The sequence below is a fragment of the Pipistrellus hanaki genome, assembly GCF_964339955.1.
Source record: "Pipistrellus hanaki genome assembly, chromosome: 2".
In the NCBI taxonomy this organism is placed as follows: domain Eukaryota; kingdom Metazoa; phylum Chordata; class Mammalia; order Chiroptera; family Vespertilionidae; genus Pipistrellus; species Pipistrellus hanaki.
The window spans coordinates 143,644,679-143,668,565 of record NC_140504.1 but is presented as its reverse complement, the minus strand read 5'-3'; the positions used below and the strand labels follow the sequence as shown (position 1 = coordinate 143,668,565).

At 34.7% G+C, this 23,887-nt stretch overlaps 1 protein-coding gene across 11 annotated transcripts in view; it reads left to right on the top strand.

The window, feature by feature from the left end:
* ADGRL2 (adhesion G protein-coupled receptor L2) overlaps positions 1–23,887 on the top strand; it is a 176,600-nt gene that overhangs the window by 15,149 nt on the left and 137,564 nt on the right. For all 11 annotated transcript variants that reach the window (XM_084871904.1, XM_084871901.1, XM_084871907.1 and 8 more), the window contains exon 2: positions 20,365–20,537. In XM_084871904.1, coding sequence (XP_084728030.1) covers positions 20,465–20,537 — 73 coding nt within the window. In that variant the 5' untranslated portion in view covers positions 20,365–20,464. The remainder of the gene's footprint in view (positions 1–20,364; positions 20,538–23,887) is intronic.

Genomic DNA, 23,887 nt, shown 5'->3' with positions numbered 1-23,887 from the left:
TGTAAGAATTTGCGGTTGATCATGCTTATAAAATATTTTATAAAATTATAGTGACAGAATGATATTGAACTTGCTGATTAAACATAGCTTTGCCTTTTTAATGCAGTTATTAGTCTTTCACATCTTCACGTGTTTTTTACTTTTCACTAATTTCCTTATATTGTGTTACTAATATGTTAGGAAGTCAATAAATTCTCCCGACATTTCAGCCCAGGAAACTAATTGGCTTCATCAAAAGAGATTACATCTTTTAAAACAATTATTAGTCTGTTAATAATATTGTGTGAGTAAAAAATCCAGGAACAAATCGTATCTTAGAATTCACATTTTCTAAAGTTACACTTTTCAAAAACATTTAGAATTAATTCTTAATAGTTTAAGAGTATTCCTAAAAAATTGGAGAATAAGAATTAGAGTTCATTAGAACAATACTAAATTGAATAGCCTGTAATATAACTATTGCTTACGTATTTTAAAGATATTGAGAATCCTGTAGATTACGCACACTAATAGCTCATTTCTCTGTATTGTCTGCTAATTCTGTGAAAATCAAGAGGATCAAAATTCACAAGGTTGCGATTAAATCACAATATTAACTTTTAATTGAAAATAAATTAAAATGTAGCTTTAGTTTGTTAGCTTATTTTATTTACATTGATTTTACCTGTTTATAAAGAATGCCATCACAAACTCATGTATTTATAAAGTTGATAATATCAGATGTTTTTTGAGGTTCTTAACGCCTTTTTAGTATCTTGTAAGTTGTTTTAATATATTTGATATTTTTTCTGATAGAATGTTTTCAGCTGTTTTAATAATTGATGTTACTCATTTCTGAATTGCTGCCTGAGGCTTTATTTCTCTCTCTTTTTATTTTTTTATTTTACTTATCAAGTAAGCTACTGTTTGACTTCCTAAAAAGAGCCAAGGTGTACATTTAAGGATTAGTATTAATGTATAGGTTTTTCATTGAATGTGCAGTTAAATGGTGGTGGTCAGAGTGCTTCTATATGACCCAATATATATAATTATCCCTGCATAATTTGAAAAGGGGATTTTTGCCATACCTTCCTGTTTGTCGTTATTCAACTCTTGTAGAAGATAATTATTCATTATAATGTGGGTGATATTTTTATACTTGCATACTCTTATTCAATCTGAAAACCAGAAACTTTATTTCATGTACTTTTTTTTCCCAAGTAAAATATAGGAGTTTTTCATTGAAACATCTTAAATGACAGATTGAAGAATGTACACATACTGCTATCCTATAATTAAATTTGTGCTATGAATAAAATGATTTTTAGAAGAAAAAGCTAGTTTGTATATAAAAATAATTTACATGGGCAACTACATAGCACAATTTATGCCTGTGACTGGCCTGTCATCCTACTTGATTTAGATTTGTTTCAACTAATATATGGTAAGGCAAATATATGTATTAGTTCTTGGCCAGAATTCATTGTCTTGATTTCAGTTTTCTAGATGAAAATTAGGTTCTGTTACCTAAACTTATAAATATTATATTGTATACAAGACTTAAGAATCTATTGATTTTCTCTCTTTATCTCCTTTTCTGTTAGATTCTAAAACTTAAACTTTTTTACTTGTTGACATTAATTTCTCTTTATTGCATAAAAGATAGTTTTAAAAAGTAACAAAGTATATGCAACCATGAATAGGGATTGGCTTGTAGATGGGGAAATATAACATATATTAATACATATAATAATTAATTGAAGCTGTTGGAAAGTCAAACTGAAACTATTAGGAAGAATTCCAGGAAATAGAATATGAACTTGGCTAGTTAAATTTTTTATTAATATTGCTTATAAAGGTTAATTTTTGGAGAGTATCACAACTATACTATGGATTTTTAAAACTCTGCTTAATCTATTTGAACATTAATTCCTTATTAAAGCTTCAATATTTCATCATTTTCATATACAGTCAGAAAATGATGAAATTTAAGTGTTCAATATCCAGGTTAAAATATTTTTAATTTACCTATCATGCTGGTATAGAAACAGCTTTAAAGATAGAACTTCGATCCATTTGTTTTGTTGCAAGATTTATGGATAAATTGAAAATGTTTTAACAAACAATTCAGTGGAAATTAGAAGCTTCCTATCTTTAGTAGTAAACTTTCTTTATCTGCACTTAGTGTTTTATTGATTCTGCACACACATAGCAGTAAAGAATTGAACAATAAATCTAGAACAGCACAGTTTTGGGTTTAAAAAATATGTATATATATATTATAAATCTTGAAAATTGAAAGTTCTTAGTTCTAAATATAATAATCAAAATATTATAGTTGTCTTCCACAACGTAGTGCAAATAACTAGTGGTGTATTTGCTTGTGTAGCTAAAAGGCAGAGGTTTCCATCTTTGGATCTAACTTATATTCAAGTTTGTATTAATCTAGCTGAAACTCCTTAAGCCAACTTTCTTTTATTGGGAATTTATAGGGTACAACTTAGACCAGAAAGATGTATTTGAATGACTTAAATCTTAATTTTTGGCAGCCTTGTCACCTTTCTGTGTTGGACAACTTACAGTTTTCTTAAGGCTAAGAGTTACTACCAAGCCAGAGCGATTCAGTTTTTGCCATTATCCTGCATCTCTTTCCCAGTTTGAATACACTAAACTGTATTAAGGTGCACTGTACCAGAGAGCTTTTACTATGTAAAAGAATTTTTTGAGAGTCCAATTAAATTAAAAGTCATACCCAAATTATCTTTTGAAAAAGCTGTTATTTCATATGTGGGTATGTTCTCTGAAAGTACATTATGCTTTTGTAGTTCAGAGCAGCCCTTCCCAACCATGCCACATATGTCTACGTGACAGGTGAGGGCTTGGATGCACTTTACTAATTCACAGTGTTTATATGCTTTGAGTTTTACTTTCATGCTGTTACTTTTCGGTTCCCTACATTGCCACAAAAGGTTATTATGGCAGCACAGGTGGTTTTTAAGAAGTGACAGAGCTTCCAGCACCAAGTTTGCCCAAAATTGCCAGACCAAAAACATATGCACTTGGCTTGCATTGGTCCTAAAGTCTGTATTTTTAAATATTGATGGTGTTTTAATCTTTGCAAGGACAGTTTTATCTATAAGCACAGTTCCTCTAGTTGTTCATAACTTCTGGGCTTTCATTCTAGTCATTTTAGATCAACAGCCAGGAGAAATGCACTGTCTGGGGACTCTGCTTTCTAGGTATTTATAATCTCAAGAGGGAACAGACATTTCTACAGATAATTTTAATATAAGACGTTCCATGATAGTAATATACCATGAACTGTAAAGGAAGGGCTGTGGAAATATGGGGTGGGTGAAATGAATTCAAACGAGTAACATGGAAAGAAGAGACCCCGTTTGTGTAGACATGAAAGCAGAGGAGAATTTTGTCAGATAAAGGCTTTTTGAGAAGGAAGACAGGACAAAGGTAAAGACACTGGAAAACGAAGGCAAAAAGGGTGCCCTAAAGAGGATGTATGGAAGGAAGGAATTGCATAGGAAGTGGAAGAAGATGAAACTCGGACATTAGCTTGGGACCTGCTAGTAAAGAGCCTGATCTCCTAAGATTATATTTTAATATGTAGGCCATAAAAGAGGTTTATTGAGAGTGTGTTACATTTAATTGCTAACTCTTCAGGTGGTGTAGCCAATGAACCAGAGTGGGGGAATTGTGGGGGGAACAGAAACCTAATTAGGAGGCCTGGATGACAGCGTAGGTGAGAGGCTGTGGCAGTAAACAGGTGGGAAAGTTTTATTACAAGGATGGGATAGAGTTTAGTAATGGACTGAATGTGGGCTAGAGAAGAGCTAGGCATGAAAGCCTAGGTTCCAGAAAAATCATTCATTTCTGCTAGTAGCCTGTTTGATAGCAAGGGAGAGAGAGGGAAAAAGCCAGTTTTTCTGACAATTCTTTGAGGTGCATGCATTACACCAGAAGAAGACCGGCTGCACCCAAAATTGCTTTGTTGTATACTTTGTAATGTAATGTGGTATTTGTGAAAAAAATATAACTTTGCTTCCTTTATAGATATTTCTAAAAATATTCTGCGTACGTTAAAATGGTCTATTTTTTTCAAGTGAAAAAATTTATTATGTGGATTGAAGATTGTAAGACTAAGGTTTTTGCTTTGTTTATTTGCATTTTATCTGAAGTCTCTATAAGATAAGCAAGACTATACATGTCAGTTACTATCACCTGAGTAGAGAGAAATCTTTATTTTTGTGAAAGACTACCTTTATCACAATTAGGCCTGTTGAGATATTTTCTTTGTTTGGGGCCGTTTTAGTAACATTCTCAGTAGCTCTTGAATCAACTAATTTGATATTCTTAGGTTTCCCTAGAGACCAGCCTGTCTCTTCTCGGAAAGCTTAGGAGTTTCTATGCCATCAAAGACTTAAAAAAAAAAAGGGTAATTTATGGTGGCTTTCTCTCTTGTTATCATGAAGTTATATATTTATTCTGTTGGTACATAGGAAATTTCCCAGCTACATATTGTTCATTATAAGAATAATGAAATCATTTTCTCAATAGCTTTTCAGTTCTCCAGACTGAGCAATAACTTTTGGGTATCATGGCTGACCCTTTGTATCCAGTTAATTATGGGTGACAAGGCTGAAGAAGAACTAAAAGCCCCTATCAGCCCCTAGCATTGCTGATTAGCTCAGAGTAGGCTCTCAATATATTTGGAGTAAACAGTTATTGTTGATAATAAAAATTACAATAAATTTTGCTAGCATCCACCCAATTTCAGATTCCTCTCGTAGATGCAGGAATGATAAAGGCAATAAGTAAAAGAGTTAGTACTGGTATTTCTGTGCTAATCCAAAAGTATTCTTGCTTCCATATAATAAAGAAAATTTGTGGGATGTAGTTATCATATTGCTTAATAGAGCTTAATAGAAAGTTCGCTGTAAATGCTTATTATTATTACCATTGATGTGGATTAAATTTGATTCACATTGTTTTACATATTTAAGTGGAACATGTCGTTTGGCCTCCATTTTCAAATTGTTAGTTTCATTTTTTTTCTCTTCCTCCTGTTCTCAATTATGCTAAGGGTTTTCTTTTTTCTTTTTCTTTTTTCTTTTTAATTACATGGTTTTCTAGTATTGTTGCTATCTCCTTTAGATGATAACGCAGTTACTGATGTAACTGGCCTTTGTCAGAATGGTTGCTCTGATACTGAAAACAGGAAGTATTGATGTGTACCCATCAACCAGAAACTGTCAGTACTTTTTGCTTCCACTTACATTATGTGATTAAGTAAAAGGGATCATTTTCCTCATTTTCCTTTTATAATATGATGCCTGATTGAATTACCACAAGGAAAGCATGTAAGTAGGATTCCTTTTTCTTCTATAGTGCTTCTCCCTCACCTACAATCACAACTCCATATCCTTGTTTCCAAATCATCCCGAAGATTAGGATCCTCCCACGTATTGCCAGCTTTAAAAAGAAGTAGTCGAAGAAACTGTCAGCACAAGCTGGGGTATGAAGGCTGACTTCTTTTTTCTCCTGGTGGCTCAGTCATGCTGCAGCCATAGATTAGCATAAGGCAATCACCATGAGATAAAGGGAGGGTATCTAAAGGTGGTTGATACCGTAGTGTGGATTTTATTTTATTTAGTTGGTTAAGGAAACCATAAAAATAAAGTCGAAATGTTTAAAGGTATTTGTCATGATTTCACTAATATATGGAATCTAATGAGCAAAATAAACTGACAAACAAAATAGACCCGGAGGCATGAATACATGGAACAGACTGACAGCTGTCAGAGGGGAAGGAAAATGGAGGTACTTGATAAAAGAAGGTGAAGACATTAGCCAGAGAACATATATGCATAGTCCATGGATACAGACAAGAATGCGATGAAGGCCAAGGGGGTTGGGACCTGATGGAGGTGAGCAAAGTGGAGAAAAATGGGGGACATTTGTAATAGTGTCAACAATTTAAAAAACACCAATTAAACATTTTTATGGTCATAAAAAATGTGTAAAGAAAAGTTTCAACACAAAAAAATTTAACAAATACATGGTGTAACCATTTAGTCACTTAGCAAATTTAATATCTCATATAAACTTTTAGCAAAGGTGGCACAAGATCCAAGACCTTTTCTGGTATGCGAGGAACCATTCTTCAGTGGTAATTAGATATCGCATGTGTATTATCTTTGCCTTTTATTTAAGAAATGACAGTTTTCTTTGGGAGGTGAGGGTGGTTATTTGCCTTCCAAAATGTCTTTTAGCGACATACTGAAATGTGATTAAAATCTCATTGTGTTCTTGCATTCAGAGCGGAGGACTGCTGTAAATTGCATTGTATGAAACTGAACAGTAACTATGGCTTGATTTAAGGTATTAATAAAACCTAAATGTGTACATTCTAGCTTTAGGATTTCAAGATTTTAATTTAGTGAAATGCCAGGACATTTTCTTACATTTAGTTTGACAGGTGTTATATGAAAGTGTGTATTCCTAAATTAGGAGAGACATATATATCATACCATTTACAGAGTCTAATTATTAAAACTTGTTAAATTTCTTACTTAATATTCAGATATCTTTCTGCAAACAAGCTGCTTAGTCTTATTGTCAATGTTCTTTAATTCATATATCAAAGTTGATTAAATTGCCAATGCTGGCCTGAGGAAAGGTGGAGTTAGGATTTAGAAGTAACCATGGTTTTCCAATAGCCTCAGTAAGTCATAAATGCTTAAAAAAAAAAAAAAAAAAAAAAAAAGGCACCAAACTAGCGTCCCATGAATTACTATATTATAGGCAATATCGGATGGCTGAAGTTTAGCCCTCAGTGTGAAACTTACTTTTTTTTCATATAGAGGTGAGACCTAAACCCAAGATTCACATTAGAGTGCTAATGTCAGTCCCATAGTTTTGGAGAAGAAAAGAAGTGTGAATGCTAATTTTTTTGCTCTTTGTTCTGAATGGTGATAAAAGTCTATTGTACCCCTATGTTGCTCTCTATTGAAAAAAAAAATTCACTTTTAGGAGGAGTTATGCTATCGGAAATAGTATAATCACAAATTCAGATTATTGCTAGGAAGTTGTGTGGATGTGGAAACCTACCTTGGCAAACATTTTTGCTATAGGTGGTGAGCACTCAATGCAATGTATAGATGATGTGTTATGTAGAACTGTACACCTGAAACCTGTGCAACATTATTAACCAATGTTGCCCTAATACAATAAAAATTGTCTTTAATTTTTAATGTACTTTGAAAATAAATAACTTCTCTTTAATCAACTTTCCCAATCCTGCTTTAATTTAAAAGCAAATTTATTAGGTTTATAGTTTTGCATAATTTCACATTTTGTAATACTTTAAAACATTTTAAATTATTTTCAGTTATAATTAATTTTTTTTTCAGACAGTATTAAATTTTCAAGTGTTTGGAAGCAAAACTTGGGTTGCATGTTCATTTCTTCCACTAACTGTGGACCCTTTCACTTCCTCACTTTTACAGTGAGGAGAGGAGGCTCAGTGGTTTTTGAAACTCAGTGGTTTTTGAAACTCTGGAGGGTGATTTATTTGACTTCTATAAATAATAAAATGATAATGTTTTTTATGCCAAACTGATAAACTTCCTGAAAATAGCCATTTTTGTTTTCTATTTTAAATTGGCATTCCTTAATATTTAATCAAACACTGATTAAAAAATAGTCCCAGATAAGGAAACAAAATCTGTGCAACTCCTATTTTAGGAGATTTCTTAGTTTATTCCAGTTTTTTAAAAAAACCAAACATGTTTCAGTTTTACACTCCAGTTTTTGAATTCTGTTCACTTTTCTTTATCCTTTCCATTATTCTTGTTAGTTACTTTGCACAGCTCAGTTTATTCATTCACTCTTTCCTCTCTCTTATTTACCAACCTTCCTTCCTGTTTATTAAAAACATTTCTTGGGTTATTTGCCAGGCATGGTGCCTGACACTGAGGTGACAGATGTGAAAGCCATGGGATCTATTTTCAGTTCTCTAACAATAGTTTGAAAAGGACACTTCAATACTGTTTGGTAGTGGTAGGCACATTGTACTTTGGAACAATGGCAGTGAGTGTGGTGTATATTTAGGGAAGGGGTGGGAGTAAGTTGAGTGATGGGTCAAGGAACAAGTGGCAGAGGGGATTTCAGGCAGAAGCAGCAGCAAGAAAGGTACAGAGGTGAAGGTAAGCCCTCTATGGTCCCCAAATCGAAGTAACTTAAAGAGGAAAAACATGAAATAAAGGATGGTCATTCTCAAACTTGGATGCTAGCTTAAAAAAAAAAAAAATCCATTAAAATTTATAATTTCCAGAAATTTGGTTGATGTGTTGTATATTTATTAATCTTCAGGATGTTACACTATTAATCAGAATTAAGATTGAAGTGAAGAGCAAAAAGTCACGGTCCTGAAGGAGCACTTACTCTAATAATCACATTAAAATAATTTGTAAAGTTATTTGTGCCCTTGGCTCATTTCCTTACCTAATTCTGCATCCTGTGTGGCTTGTCATACCAGCCTCAGTGCCTTGAACAAAGTATGTATCCTGGAATTTTTTGTTTGTTTGATGTCAAGGGATAAATATTGAAAACTTTGACAGACAAGATATTAAAAATATTTTAAAGCTTAGCTGAGGAGGAGGAGGAGTCATAAGATACTCCAATAACTACTGTCACACAAATGATATAGGTAATGACCATAGGAATTTACAGCAGGGAGAGGGCCTTGCTTGTAGTGGTCAGGTTGGCGGCGGCTGCTGCTGCTGCTGCTGCTGCTTCATATATATATATTTATTTATTTTATGGATTTTTTTACAGAGAGGAAGAGAGAGGGATAGAGAGTTAGAAACATCGATGAAAGAGAATCATCGACCAGCTGCCTCCTGCACACCCCCTACTGGGGAGGTGCACGCAACCAATGTACATGCCCTTGACCGGAATCGAACCCCAGGACCCTTCAGTCCGCAGGATGACGCTCTAGCCACTGAGCCAAACCTGTTTCGGCCAGGTTGGCTTCTTTATGGCATGGGAGGTTTTTAAGCCTATCAAGGTTCTTGATAGGTAGGAAAAGAGGGAAATGCTTTCCATATGGTTAAGAAACAACCTGGATTAAAAGTTAATTTGAAAGGCATATTCAGAATTACCAAGCAAATAAATTGGACAGAAGCAGAGGGTTGCATTACATACTTTTGAAGTTCGATCTGTTTGGATTCTTTTCCCAGATTTACTTTCGGTACATTTTAAAAACTTTTTTCCCTTTACCACTGCCCCTCCAGCTCCCTCCCACCCTGCTGTAATTTCCCTATACTTAAAATAGAGGCACTGCATTGGCTGCGATAATTACAGTGAGATCATAATATATGTACTTATGGGAAAATTTTAAAATCAGCAGTTCAGAGATCTGCCCTTTTCAACTTACAACCCCAAGTGTTTTCTTTGTCTTGCATATAAAGTGATCTCTAGGATTGGTTCCAGTTTTACACATTTTTATGGTTTAGAGTAAAATTAGGAAGATTAGTCTAATGGAGGTTGGCAGGCTGGATGGAGGGTGAGAAATCAGCCATGAGATTTTTGCAGAAGTTTAGAGAGAGGTTAGAGCAGAGGGAATGAAAGGAATGAGAGGGGATTAAGACATTTCCGAGAAAGAGTCAATAGAACAGAGTGAATTTATACCACTTTAAAATGAAGTACTTTTAGATTAACAGAACTATATTTTACCCATACTTACAATGAACAATACTCCAGAGGATTTTGGTTTTAATAGGTATTGGAGGCTGAGCTAATTTCATTTATGTGTGTGTATATCTCCATGTACACTAGTACACATTTAATAAGTGTGGTTCAAAGAAAATCTGTTACTTTATAGTGGATGTAATTTTTTTTTTTTTTTACCATTTCCCAGTAAATATATTTCTTTGTTATTGTAAGTCACCAATTGAATGATACATATACATATATATATATGTATAAGTGTTTAATTCATATTTAATAAATATATTGGTCTAAAAGGTATTTTAGGAGACAAATAGTAGAGTAGAAGCTTCTTTAATACATATGACTATATAAAACATTATTAATGTTAACAGATGTTGCACTTTAATCCTCTAGAATGATTGTTTGGTACCAGCAGGAGATTTATTAAGCCTGAATTGTGTGAAATTGTGTGTGCATAAGCTGCTACTTAGATTGTAAAAATGCTATAGAAAACTCTTAAAAAGTTTTAGCTATAATTGGCAGAGAAGTATTAACTGTGCTGAAAGAAGGATGTGTTTATGGTTGGCCCATGTGCTTTGCCCTTTTTATCATTTATCATCTTGTATTAATGTCACTGATTTATTAATTCATGAGCAGGCGGGAGAGAGGGGAGTGTAAAGGCACCATTTAAATACGTGTGGCAAATCTATCCTTATCACTAGAGACATGAAAAAAAGTCATTTTGTGTTATCTGTAAAATGGAAAGGACATTTTAAAATTTCATTTACTGTAATCCACTTCACTTTTAGTAAAGCACCTAGATTTATTATTCTCATAATATAATGCTCTTATTCAAAATTTGTAACCTCCACTCTTTTGTCTTATATGTAAGATTGATAGAAAAGTTTAGCCTTCGTGTATGATAACTATTAATTGTAGTTTAGAAATGTTATTCTATGGTTTGTTACAGTGTGACTTCAATTTTAAGAAACATTAGATTGTAGACAATACAAATATGTTCTGTTAATAGTAGCAAAGTATTTTGATTGGGGAGAGCCTAGATACAGGGAATTGTAAAGCTCTAAAAATACTTTTTGTTCCAAAAGAAATGTGTTCATTTATTGTAACTTCATAGTTTTTTGGAATAAGGTAGGTGGTTTTGGCCTCGTAGGATTTTTAGCCTTATGGAGCGAGTGAACGGATTAGAAGTCAGCAGTTTCCTGCTGCATACAGTGTGGAACTGGGATATATCCAGTATTTCACATGGGTGAGTAGCAGTGGTGACAGATATTTCAGGAGTTTGAAGCCACTTTAACCAACAGCTATTTGAAACCATCGTACTAATGCTGGAGTGCCTCAGGGAGTCTTGTCCAAACCCCATTAGTTTTCAGTCTCCCATTACTGACTGTTTTGATTGGGTTTACATTCCCTCCTGCCAAACTACGTAGTAAGATAGGTTACAGTGGGAATGTCCTTTCTTTTCTTTTCTGGAGTTTCTCCCCAAACACTGTAAGCTGTACCTATGCGCGCTCTGTTACACACACACACACACACACACACACACACACACACGGAAACACTGATTTGTTTTGGTCAGTAGAATGCTGCTTTTATTTTTCTCATTTCCGTGTGGTTAATTTCCCTTTACATTAACATTTAAATTCATTTCTTACAATAACAGGTTAAAGTTGGTTCGGCTTCTTTGGCAGACACTGATAGTTACCGGTCAGTTCATTACTTGGCTGAACTGCATTCAGCCCTCTTTGTGCTGTGCCTGTTCAGCTATAGAAGGGGTTGGCAAGCCGTGGCTGGCCGGCTGTCGGTGCAGTGGAGCTCGCTGGCACACTGCCATGCTCATTCATTACCCAGTGTCTGTGGCGGTTTCATGCCACAACGGCAGAGTTGTACAGTTGTGACAGAGACTGCATGGTCCGTAAAGACTAAAATATTTACTCTCTGGATGGTTATAGGAAAAGTTTACTGATCTCTGGCCAGTAATATCAGTCTACATAATTCCTTCTAATCTCTCCAAACATAATGGGATACTACTAATAGTTTTTAACTTGAGTGATTTGAAAAGTCACTGGTTAATATCATTGGTAGAAAATAAGTACAATTTTTTTTTAATTTGTGAGTTTTTTGTTTGTTTGTTTGTTTTGCTTTATATGTGGAATAGCAACAGTGGATATATCTTCTTCAGTTTTCTGAGTTGGAAAACTTTTAAAAATTGTGCAAGAGAATACATTAGTCTTTTAACAATTAAGAGAGTCTTGGCAAGTAATTCAAGCTTTTCTCAGCTTTTTAATAACCTAACTTTCTTTTTATTAAATATCACTGTTTAATTACTACTCTGATGTTACTTGAAATTTTAATAGAAGTTATAAAATTATATTGTAAAGTTGAAAACCCGTTTTCTATAAACCACATACCACTTCTACTCCATGGTTTAGTTAAGAAGCAATAACACTAATTTGATATTAGTGTTATAAAATATAAAATTATATATTTTAATGAACTAAAGTTTTTTTAAACTTTTTGTTTATAACAACCATTCAAAACATTTATTACAGTTAATTGCTGTTTCTTATAGTGTGTCCATGAATATTTCTCTCGCCTTCCCATCTGAACCTCCTAATAATGCTCTTTAGAAAAATCAGCCAGACCAAACCAACCACACGGAATCTCAGTGTGACCCTGGAAGTAGAGTTTGCTCTGTTCATTCACTTAGATTATGGCTTTATTTTTAATGTTGTGGATTAAGTTAATTTTCAGAAAGAATTGATATACATTATCCCTCTTCTCTACAGCTTAATAAAATGCTGTGATACTGAGTTTTTCTTGTAGATGCAGTTATATAGGGTGTCTCCAAAAATTAACTCACTTAATTTTCAGTCCCTGTCAGGTTTAACTGATTTGAAATAATGGATACATCCAGAATAAGCTTTTGAACAAAAGAAAAATGCATATGGTATGGGACAGCCTGCGTATGGTATGGAACATTGGCCTTAATGCAGAATGGTTTGGCTAAGGATAGGAATTTGCTCTTTCTGGAAGAAGGCCCGGCCGGATGTCATCCTGCTTTTGATCATGTGCTTCACCCACAAAGGCCGAGGGTGACATATGTGAGCTGCATAAGTCTCAGGCTATTATATTATGGCTACCAATGTAATGATTTGTAAGTAGGTTTCAAAAAAGTTTTTGAAATGGCAACTTCTTGAGATGTAATTTTAAAAAATGGAGTTATTAGAGTAATTGCTGAGACAGAGTTGGTAGTGAGACATATTGCAGCAGCCCCTAAAAATCTTCCTTAAGCTTACTTAAGATGGAATTAGGACCATAAACCTAAAATTGGAGAAATTGGGAAATAATGGAATAATAGATTTCTTGTGTATTTCTACCTGTGTGTACAGTTGTTGAACTTGAGGCCTAGATGTTTGTGAATTGTCCAGCCCTCACAGTGGAAGGTTAAGCCGGTATTCTAGAGTGTGCTCCTGATCTCAGTCTTGGGCTCTTCTCATCGAGATGGTGGATCTAGGTACATATTTCAAGGGAAACACAGGTCTAGAAACTCCTTTTATTTCTCTTCTGATTATTTTGGTACAAAATACATGTATCACCATTAAGTTTTTGGAGTGTTTAGCAATTATTAATTTATTCATTTTTTCTTGTGTTTAATTCTTAGAAGATTATTCACCTTTTGAAGATGACAGTCATTTTAATCTGTTTTATAATCTTTCAGAACCTAACAGGACCAATACATATATGGTGAAAATATGAATAAGTAATATACTTACCAGAACTCTATATAAAAAATACCTAGAATGTAATCGTTAGATATTCATTGACTTAAACTGATTACATGCAATTATAGTGTTAACATTTCTACTTTATCTTATAATTGCAAGTTTAGATGACATTATATATTGACATAGTTTGCAAATGAGCTGTATCATTTAATTATAAACGGCAATGTGCTATACACTTAAAATTTCCTTCAACTTCTTACTGTGTATTCGTTAATTTTCATATTTTTGAAATCACTTAACTATTTTAATCAGGCTACCTCATACCTTTAAGAAACCTCTGGTGGCCATCTTGATGATCTAATATATACAACAGATCCTGGGTCATTATTATTTCATTTAGTGGTTATATAGACCAAGAGGGAATCTGAATATTGATCCAGGGAATGCTTACTAACAATGATGTATGAACAAAGGATCTAGTACAGTGAGCCAAACATAAGTTTACATCTCATGAATAATATTGGATCTTTTTTTTTTTTTGCCTGACCAATGATTACTTTAGTCATTAGGTGAAATAAATGATTAGGACCCAGAGTTAGGGAACCTTTTTTTTTTTTTTTTTTTTGCCAAGGGCCATTTGGATATTTATAACTATTCACAGGCCATACAGAATTATCAACTTAAAAATTAACCTGCTATATTTAACATTTAATTAATTCACCCCTAATGCCAGACCAAATGATTTCAAGGGCCTTATATGGCCGATGGGCCCAATATTCTCCACCCCTGGAGTTGAAAGTTCTTGGCTTATTAAGGCTTTTTTCTTTTTTTCTCATTAGGTAATCACAAGAAGAAGGGTAAGGAGAGCACAATGAGATATTTTGAGAGAGACCACATTCACTTAATTTTGTAACTTAAACTTTATCATAGATATGTATGTATAGGAAAAAACATAGTATTTATACGGTCCAGTGCTATCCAAGTTACAGGCATTCTCTGGGGGGTCTTGGAACATATCCCTCCTCGGATAAGGGGGGGGACTACTATAATTAGCCTTAATTGGAATGCAAGCTCTGCCACCTGCTAGTGGTGTTACTTTCCCTTTCTGAACCTCATATTTCTGGCCTTTATAATATTGACCTCATAAGGATTAGTGATATGTGTCCAATATAATATTTCACATATAATCGGCACTCAAGAAATATTTCTAGCCATAGTGCCCATAATTTATATTCAACTCAAAAAATTACATGAGAATTCTGGACTATGGGGAAGTTAAGGGGCCATATACAATACAATAGCTTAAAGCTGGAGAGGACTGCCATTTAAGAATAGCTTTCTCTTTTCCTTACATAGGGGAAAACCTAACTCCAGTGCTGTAGCAATAAATACAAACTATTTAACAATAAATACAAACTATTTTTAAACAAATAGATTTATGAATTTTTTTTTTTTTTGGATAGAAAAGTTGAAGAAGCCATCAAATTTCCATGATAAATAAGGTAATATTTTGGATTGGGCATGTAGCTCTTCTTTTTTTTTTTCTTTTGAAACTTCATTTGCAAGTTTATGTTCAGTCATAAAATGTAACCTACATTGGTTTGAAAACGACAGCCATTTGTTTTTATTATTTCAACTGGAAGGATTTTAATGAAGAGGATGGCAGAATGCCCTGCCCTGTGCCTCTAGTGTCCATGGCACAACCCTCTTCTGCATGCTCAGCACGACTCCAAGACAGATATTACTGCAGATAGCAGATGTAATTTACTAGGAGCATTCCTGAACTCTTCTCTTTCCTGCTCCTCCACTAAGCCACACATTCACAGGAGAATTCCTTCCTTCACAATGAAGAAATTTCAATAGAGGGTAAGATCAGTAATGAATGTTAAAGGGACATTAGCATAACTAGTTTAATTTAAACTATTCTAGACTTGATACTGTTCAGGTCCTCAGAAAGGAAACAGAGAAAGCAAAGACGGTGGCTACTAGGGGTGGTCACGTGCTTTTAAAAATCTCCATCAGCATTCTCAGCCCCAGCCCTATCCTTGTGAGGGAAAGAAAATAAACTCAAAGGCAAAGAACGTTGAATGCCTGGAGCTATAAAAAGGCTTTCTGATTAGCGATAGCAAGCTTTTTTTTTTTTTTGGAGGACTTACTGAAAGAAAACTCCCAAGGGTGTTGATGTTTTCTCCTATGTTAACAAGAAGGGGGGGGGGGGGGATTCTGACCTAGAAGGACTGACGGCACATAAGATATTTCTGAAAAATGACCACAGAGCGAGGTTTAGCTAAATTAAAATGCACCTAATTCATTTTTTACTTTCTAATGCATGGGGGCAGCGTGGGTTTGGTATCCTTTTTTGTTGTTTTGGTTTTGGTAAAATATAGAAAAGCAGCTTTCCTTTACTAGTAAATTCTGCCCCGTAATGTTGGTAATTGTTATAGCACAACTAAGATCAGAACGAGAGATCTCGTACAGCTATCTTTAGCTTTCCTTCAGAATTGACGTAGTACATTTAGTGCGTAGAATTTTAGGCTTATCCCAAACATTAATCTTTTATTTTATATAGCATTAGCGCTTAATAACACGGCGGGGTGACTTTTGTATGTCTCATGCTTGGATGGCTCTTTCCTTCCTCCGTTCTCCTCCTGCATAGAGGTGTTTTGCGTTTAATATCCAGTATCCACCGCAGTTCAGTGCCTACGAATGGAAGTAAAAGATAAAGCTTTATATATAAATCTTTAAGGTGGCTTTGCTCTTAATCAACCTTAGGTAACCAGTTTTAGACCATTTTAAATGATCTTGTTCTCTTACTAACTTGAAGCTTGTCATATGCTGCTACTTGTACTGATGCTTATCAGCAAATGTTTTTTTTTCTTTCTTTCTATTTTTACTAAATAAGCATCCTTACATATAAGGTTAAATGTGATTTCCCGGTTAATGTCCCATAAATACATGACTATAGTGGTGTTTTCCTAACTTTGCCCACAATTTAAGACCTCAGGATGGGATATTGAATGCAGCTAATAAATACAGGGTGAAGCAAAAGTAGGCTTACAGTTGTTCCTATGGACAAATAATACAAAAATCAAGAAATTATACAAGAATAAATCCTGTGTTTTGTGTACTCAGCTGAAGAAAACCAATTTTTGACCAAGCCTATATAATCAGGTTACCATCTGAAAGCCTACAGCTAACTGTATATTATTGTAAGTGGGGCATAAAACTTTGAAGACTATTAGGATATAAACAATGCTGAGGCGTATTCCTGGAAGTCCATGTTCAGCTTTGGAAGGTTTCGTAGTAATGTTGCATTAATTGACTTTTTACATGACACAGTAATAGGATACCTACATCTAAAAAAAAAAAAAAAAAATCTTGACAGAGGCTTGGTAAACAATGGCATGCGGTTTATAGAGACAAGATTAGGATGAAATTGTTTGAATCTTCTTACTTGAAGAATAAGAAGAAATGCAGATGAGGTTATACATTAGAAGTGTCTTTGATCTTTGAAAAAGCATAGCTACCAACAGTTTAAGTAGAAATGTTCTGTTTCTGTTTTTATTAAGAAATGAACTGTTACTTAGCATTAGCAGGGGTTTTATCGGTGCACTGTGTCTTTACCCTCCCAGCTCCTCTCTGAAGTTCTGGGGGTGGGGGAGGTGGGGCGGAGGGAATGGGCAGAAGGTTTCTAAACACCTGAAGACAAACTGGCTATTAATATGGGGACTGGGTTCATCTTTTCTGTTCGTTGAGAGAAAATTTAATAGCCCTTTTCTGACTTTGTTTCTTGTGTTCTTTTGCATTGTGAGAAGCTTTTCCTGAGCTTCATTTTGCAGGTAGTTACAGAGTTTGAAGGAAGAGTGTCAGCAGCATCTATGTCTGTGAGTGTCCGTTGGCTGGGATTTGATTTAGGAGGAACTTTTTTTGGGGGGGATTAGTTTCACCTTATTCAATTATTTATTCATTCTATCCTTAGCTGATTGTGGTTTGCTAAGTATTTCAGTTTTCATTAATGTTTTTAAATGGAAGGTTGTTTTTAATTTGGGTCACAGCAGTAAAATCTTTTGATTTCGTTTTCAAATTGCATTTAAAACTCGGGCTTTGCTTTTTTATTTTTAATCCTCACCTGAGTACATGTTTTAGAGAAATGGGGGACATGTGAGAAATGTCCATTGGCTGGCTGCCTTCTTCCATTTGTGCCCCCAGCCAGGGATCGAACCCTACCTAAGGCAGGTATGTGCCCTGAGCGAGAATCACACCAGCAGCCTTTCAGTGCACAGGACAACACTCAACCGACAGAGCTGCTCCTGCGGGGTAGAACTTGAGCTTTGGAAAATAATTTTATTTGATGTGAGAGTGATTGGATAGAGATTGCAGAAAAACAAATGTGATACTCTTTTTAGTTACTCATTGCACAGTGATGGGCAGACTTCAGCTTTATTTACATAAAAGAAGCCATGATTTTATTACATTCCAGAACCTGTTTCTGTTTGTTAGAAGCAATCACTTGTACTGTCTCCTAATCGACTAGAGCATACTTTTGAAATCGTGTCCTGCATTCAGATTTTAAGTCTCCACTGACATTTTAGTATAGTGAAACCCTGTTCACGAAATACTGTGTCCTGGCCAAGGACCACAAAAGAGGCCTTGGTTGTGCGGTTTCCTCCTCCTTTCCCCCTCACTAACAGAGGTTTTCCTATCTTGGCAGCTGTTTCCTACAAGGCAGTCATCAGTCCCTGATTTCTTCCTTCCCTTTCTTCCCACAAACAAGGACTCTTTCAAAGAGCGGATGACTGAAGACAGGCTGATCTTGGACCGCTTTAAGAAGGTGGAAATGTGTTCAAGAGTTGTGCTTGTGGGCAAGCAGCCTGTGTGTGTGAGTTCACTGACGTGAAAGTACCCACTACAACCAAAGCTTGGACAGTCAGAATTCTGTCAGGAGCATTCCAAAGGCTCACACTTAATTCTACGTGTAGTACTGAACATACCTCATTCCCACATTAAACTTATTCTGCTTGCTTCATCAGCTCATTGAACAGTCTATAGGGTATGAGAAATTGTTTATTGATAGGGCTTTTCAGTGTGACAAGCCATGAAATTATCTGACTTCTCCTTATGCTTTCCATAAAAGAGCTCGCAGTTTTAAGGCAGGGACTTCGCCACAGCGGTTATAAGCTGCAGGTTTTCTTTGGGGTTTGTCTTTGGATTCGTCTTGGGGAGCTCAGAGTGAAAACTGGATAGAGGGAGCTAGGCAGTTCCGCATTGTTGTGTGCCCGTGTCTTCATCCCATTAATTTCCAGTGTGTCCATTCTTTTTACATTTTTGGCATTCAGAAGAGGAAACTTGCTCTTTCCTTCGTTTTTGTCTTATTTCTTTGGACAGAGAAGCATCTCAGGTGTTCTCTCCTGTTGAAGAACCAGATCCTAAAGGGGTGGTCAAAATTAGATTTGGCTCAGAATTATATATATTGTATATATATTTGCCACTTCTCCACCAGTTCGTTCGTTCGCTTGTTTTTAGAGGTGCAACCTTGGAGATGAAATCATTATCGTCTAGTTTTTATTGTTGTTTGGTTGGTTGGTTAATACAGAAGAGGAGTGGAAGGGAAGGATGGCATGAAAGAGAAAGAAAGAGAAACATCGATGTGAGAGAGACACTTTGATTGATTCCCTTCCACACTATAACCCACATCTGTGCCCTTGCCTGGGAATTGAACTTGTAACCCTTCAAAGAGAAAGCTGACGCTCTATCCACTTAGCACACCAGGCAGGGCTGGGCTGGAGTTTTTATTTGAATTCATTGGATGGACCTATGTACTCAAGATGTAGGTTTGATGTTATTAAGTTATACCTTGCTGCAAGAAAAAGCAATATTTGAAAAATCATAAACTTTCAAATGAAATAGTTGAGACTTTATTAATCGGCTCGCTCTATGAATAACATCATCAGAGAAATAATAATTTGATATGTTGTGTTTGGAAATGAGATATTTTTGGAGTGCCGTTATTATATAAAGTACAACCATATGTTAAAAATTGTGCACTCTTCTACAGAAAAATAAATTGTTTCATTATATCTCTACGCTGTCTTGCAAGATAACCCAATAAAGTTGTAGATAATGATGCGGCTACCATTGCTAGAAACAAACCAAAGAAGTATATGTTTTTTATAAAATCTTGTTGGAGGTGTTATGTATTAAAGCCAGTCCAGGTGACCCTTGAATAATGTGGGGGTTGGAGCACCAGCCCTGCAAAGTTGAAAAATTTGTGTATAACTTTTGACTCCCACAAAACTTAAAATTCTCCCTTAATTCTGTGGGGATTGGTTCCAGGATACCCCCTTCACCCCCCACCTCACATGGATACGAAAATCCATAGATGCTCAAGTCCCCTATATAGAATCGCACAGATCAATGCATAGAGTTGTATCTGTGGGCTCCCAACAGTGAATAAAAAAAAAACCCTAAAAAACAGTACTGGCATTTACTGATGATAAGTAGACTCTCACATTAAAACATTGTGTTGTTCAAGAGTCAACTGTAATTTAATAAAAAGACTAATATTTGACACAGTGACAGATGAATTGTTCTAGAATAACTTTAAAATAAGCTTTTCAAAGAAAAATTAATCATTAGGAATTTATATAACCATTATTTTGTGATTCATATGTTCTGGTTGTCTATAAATGCTTTTTGGGTTTTGATCATTTTTGAGAGGTGAGGCTCTGCTATTCAGTGTGTAGGCACAGCTGCCATATTGGGTACAGAATCAAAGTTTATACCTTTTTTTTTTTTTTTTTTAATAATTAGGAGGTGGAGGAAAGAAGGGAGGGATAGTTATTTTTAGTTTCACCTTTTTTTGTAAAGCACCAGGACCATAGAGTAAATGATGGATTTGTTTGCTTTTCAGATATGAGGATCAATGATGCAAACTGCTGGGTTCAATGAAGCTGGACGTTTTTAACTAGATTCATTAAGGAATACAAAGAAAATATTTAAAGGGATCAATAATGGTGTCTTCTGGTTGCAGAATGCGAAGTCTGTGGTTTATCATTATAATCATCTTCTTACCGAGTATAGAAGGTAAGTGCAGTTTGAATTTTTTTTTCTTTTTTTACATTTAGGAGACTGAAACATTGCAAGCTTACTTATATAGAAGAGTACTTTTTTATTATTTTAGAAACAGATGTTAAAAATATATTCTTAATGTTGCATTATTTTCATTACAGAGCTATAAAGAAAGTGCTAGAAGTCTGAATTTTTATTTTACATACATTTATAAATGTAATAATTTTAATTAATCCTGAGATCAGTAAATTGAAGAAAATATTTAGAATTTTAAAATTGGCTGATCACATTTATACCTATTAATAAAAGACAGGTGGAGGAAAAGAGGTATACTGTCAACTAGTAGATAGCAGCAAGCTTATTATTACAATGTCTTTGTAATAAACTTCTGCAAAATGTTAACATTCTAATTTTGCCAAAAGAATTTTATTTTATTTGCTTGTTCCAAAATTGTTCTTTATTTATCTTCTCCGAGCTCTCAAAGTTTCCTACTTTCAGTATGTTGATATAATTTAATAATGCAATTCAAGTAAGTAACACATGATTTAAGTCACACATGAAAGTCATAAATGGGATAGTATTTTATTTCTAGAAGATACTGCTCTTTGCATCAAAATTGAAAGATGCATCAAATCTAACATTAAAATGTAATATGTCTAAATAAATAGTACTGTAATGGTAAGCAGTGAGCAGAAACTGAGTCTAATAATAAGAATCTCTGCCTTGGAAGGTTATAAAAATTTTTGAGTAATCTATAATTTTGCATCTCCTTTTTTTTCCCCCGCCCGAGAAAAACTAACTGAATTCCTGCTGTTATGTTTGAATGATTTTATACATTTAAGAAAATTTCCAGGTGTGGACCAATGGCTCATTAGTCCACATAATGAAAAAAAAATTCCAATCAAGATAGAGACCACTTTGCTGGCACAGTAGCTTATCTCAGCAGGAGGCTAGCAAACAGAGACTTTTTCATGAGGTACTGCAGTTTTATTTCTAGTGTCACCTTTCAGGTCAAGATTCATATCTGCTGTTTAGAGAAATTTCATTTTTGGCACATCAGGCCACGGGGTGTTGCTTTTGAAGCATTTCCCTCCTACGGGTAAGAAGAACCGGGGAAGAATGCACACTGCTAGTTGTGGGAGTATACACAGTTATGTATACCCTTAGAGCAGTGATCCAGTGACGTGGTTTTGTCTTAGAAAAGTTTGCCAGGACATGATAGTTCTTTATTGCCAGAGAGCAGATGATGCTCTGTGATCACCTATAGAGAAAACCAATCAAAGTTAGGTGTGAGAGCACAGGAAAGAAGATACAAATTTAACCTTTCAACCATGCAATGTCTTCCGGTCCCTTACAGGATCGGTTACCTTTTCAAATCTTAACAGAGGTGAGCACTTTCGTATTAGTACTTACTAGTAGATCCTAACAGATAAACTCAGATCAGGTTTCCTCCCTCCTTGCTCATTTACTGACGACTAAATTAAGCCAGGTGCTCAATAAAAAATGGGCAAGGCACAGTTTCTGCTCTTGAGCTCGTTGTCTTGTGTGCCCGGGTGGAAATCTCAAATACCCATTGGGGCCAAGCAGACACAGTAACTTGAGTGTGTTTGCAGGCCAGTGGAGGTCTGCCCAGGCAGGGAAGTCCTTGCGGGGGGACCCATGATTGCCTTTCATTTTAGCCTGGTTTTGCCAGTTTTCTGGCTTTGCAATACAAAGTAGACATTAGATTTTTAAGCATAATCAATAGTAACTGATCAAGTTTTTAAGGACAACATAAAATGTCTTTGTATTGTATTCAGTCATGAGCCATGCCTGCCTTTTCAGAGCTGTCTCTTCTGTTTATCTTAGTGTTTTCCCCTTAGCATATGATTTTCAAGGCTTAAACACAATTTTGGGTTAGTTTTAGATTTATACAGATGAGATGTACATTTCCACATTTGCTAGAAGGACTTATTCTGTCAGATGAACATTATAAATCTCATGTTTTGTGTGCATATAAGAGCAAATCACTAAGCATTTTTATAACTTTTACTGTGGTAAAAGCTGATTACATATACAAATTTTTAATTGTTAGAATTAGGTTGTCTCTCTCTCACTGTCTCTTTCAATTAGTATCTCAGAATCAATTAAAGCCTGACCCATTAAAATTTACTTATTTTTGAAAAATAGAAACTGTTTTTTTAAAGTCTCTATTCCCTGTGTATTTTTTAAAATGCTGTTTAGAATTTCCAAATAAAAACTAGTTATGAAAGACCAGACTTCAAAATATTTTGTAAGTTTTTCTTGGAATTGATTTTATTCCTAGAGAACTAACCTCAAGCCCTTCAAAAATTAGTTTTCTGGAGAAACTGGTGTGTTTTGATTCTTTTGGGTGATTTCTATAAGCATAGTAACCCACTGTGAATCATGTATCAGTAAGTAGGAAAGTAAATTGAATTTTTGTGTCCTAGAGAATTAAATTATGGTATATAATGGAGCCCTGGAAAGTATAAGTCAGACATATGAAGGCTTGCTCAAGTGACAAGTTACGAATAATAGCAGTTCTTCAGCAAAGTCAGTAATACGGATTTCAGGTTGAATTTTTATGCAGTGTGTATGTAATTAGATTTTAGTCAAAATTTTAGTTAATTAACTCAAATTGCATTTCTGCTTGTCCTGATTTCAAAGAAAAATTTATTCTAGCTATAAAAGCCAGATATTCTAGATACAGTTGTATATATTTATTTTATATACATCAAGACAATCTTAGAACATAGCCATAGAAATAGTATCGTACCCGTTTTTAATGTAGTTTTAAATTCCTTAAGCACATTTTACAATGACTTTTGTGTAGATTGTATCTTCCTAAAAAAGGATGTTTGATTGTGGGGGTCTTTCCATTAGTTGTGTGGCAGGAAAAAAGTAGATCTAGGTGTTATGTATGAATTCGAAAACCTTTTTGGCATATAGATACTTCCTTCTGAGTGGTCTATAATTTAGTGGAAGGAATTGTTCTCCAAGGTTAAATTTAAGAAGGATCATTTATTTTTTCTTTCATTCTTTTATTAACACACGCCTAATGAAATGTATAAAATTTATATTTTATAAATTGTATAAATACTATGTATGCACACACAGGCATACATAGTTTGTCAGCTTCATGGGCTCTTTTTATTTTTTATTTTTTTGGTTCATTGTTGTGTTCAAGTTTCTAGAACAATGCCTGACTTATAGTAAGCACTCATTCTATATTCATCATGTAAATAGCATAAATCTTTAAAGAGGATAATTGTCTTAATCATTCGAGAGGGGACAATAAATACTTGTTATAACAAGGTGAAAAGTGCCATGAGGATGATACTCACAGAGGTAGAAGTGAAGGGTAG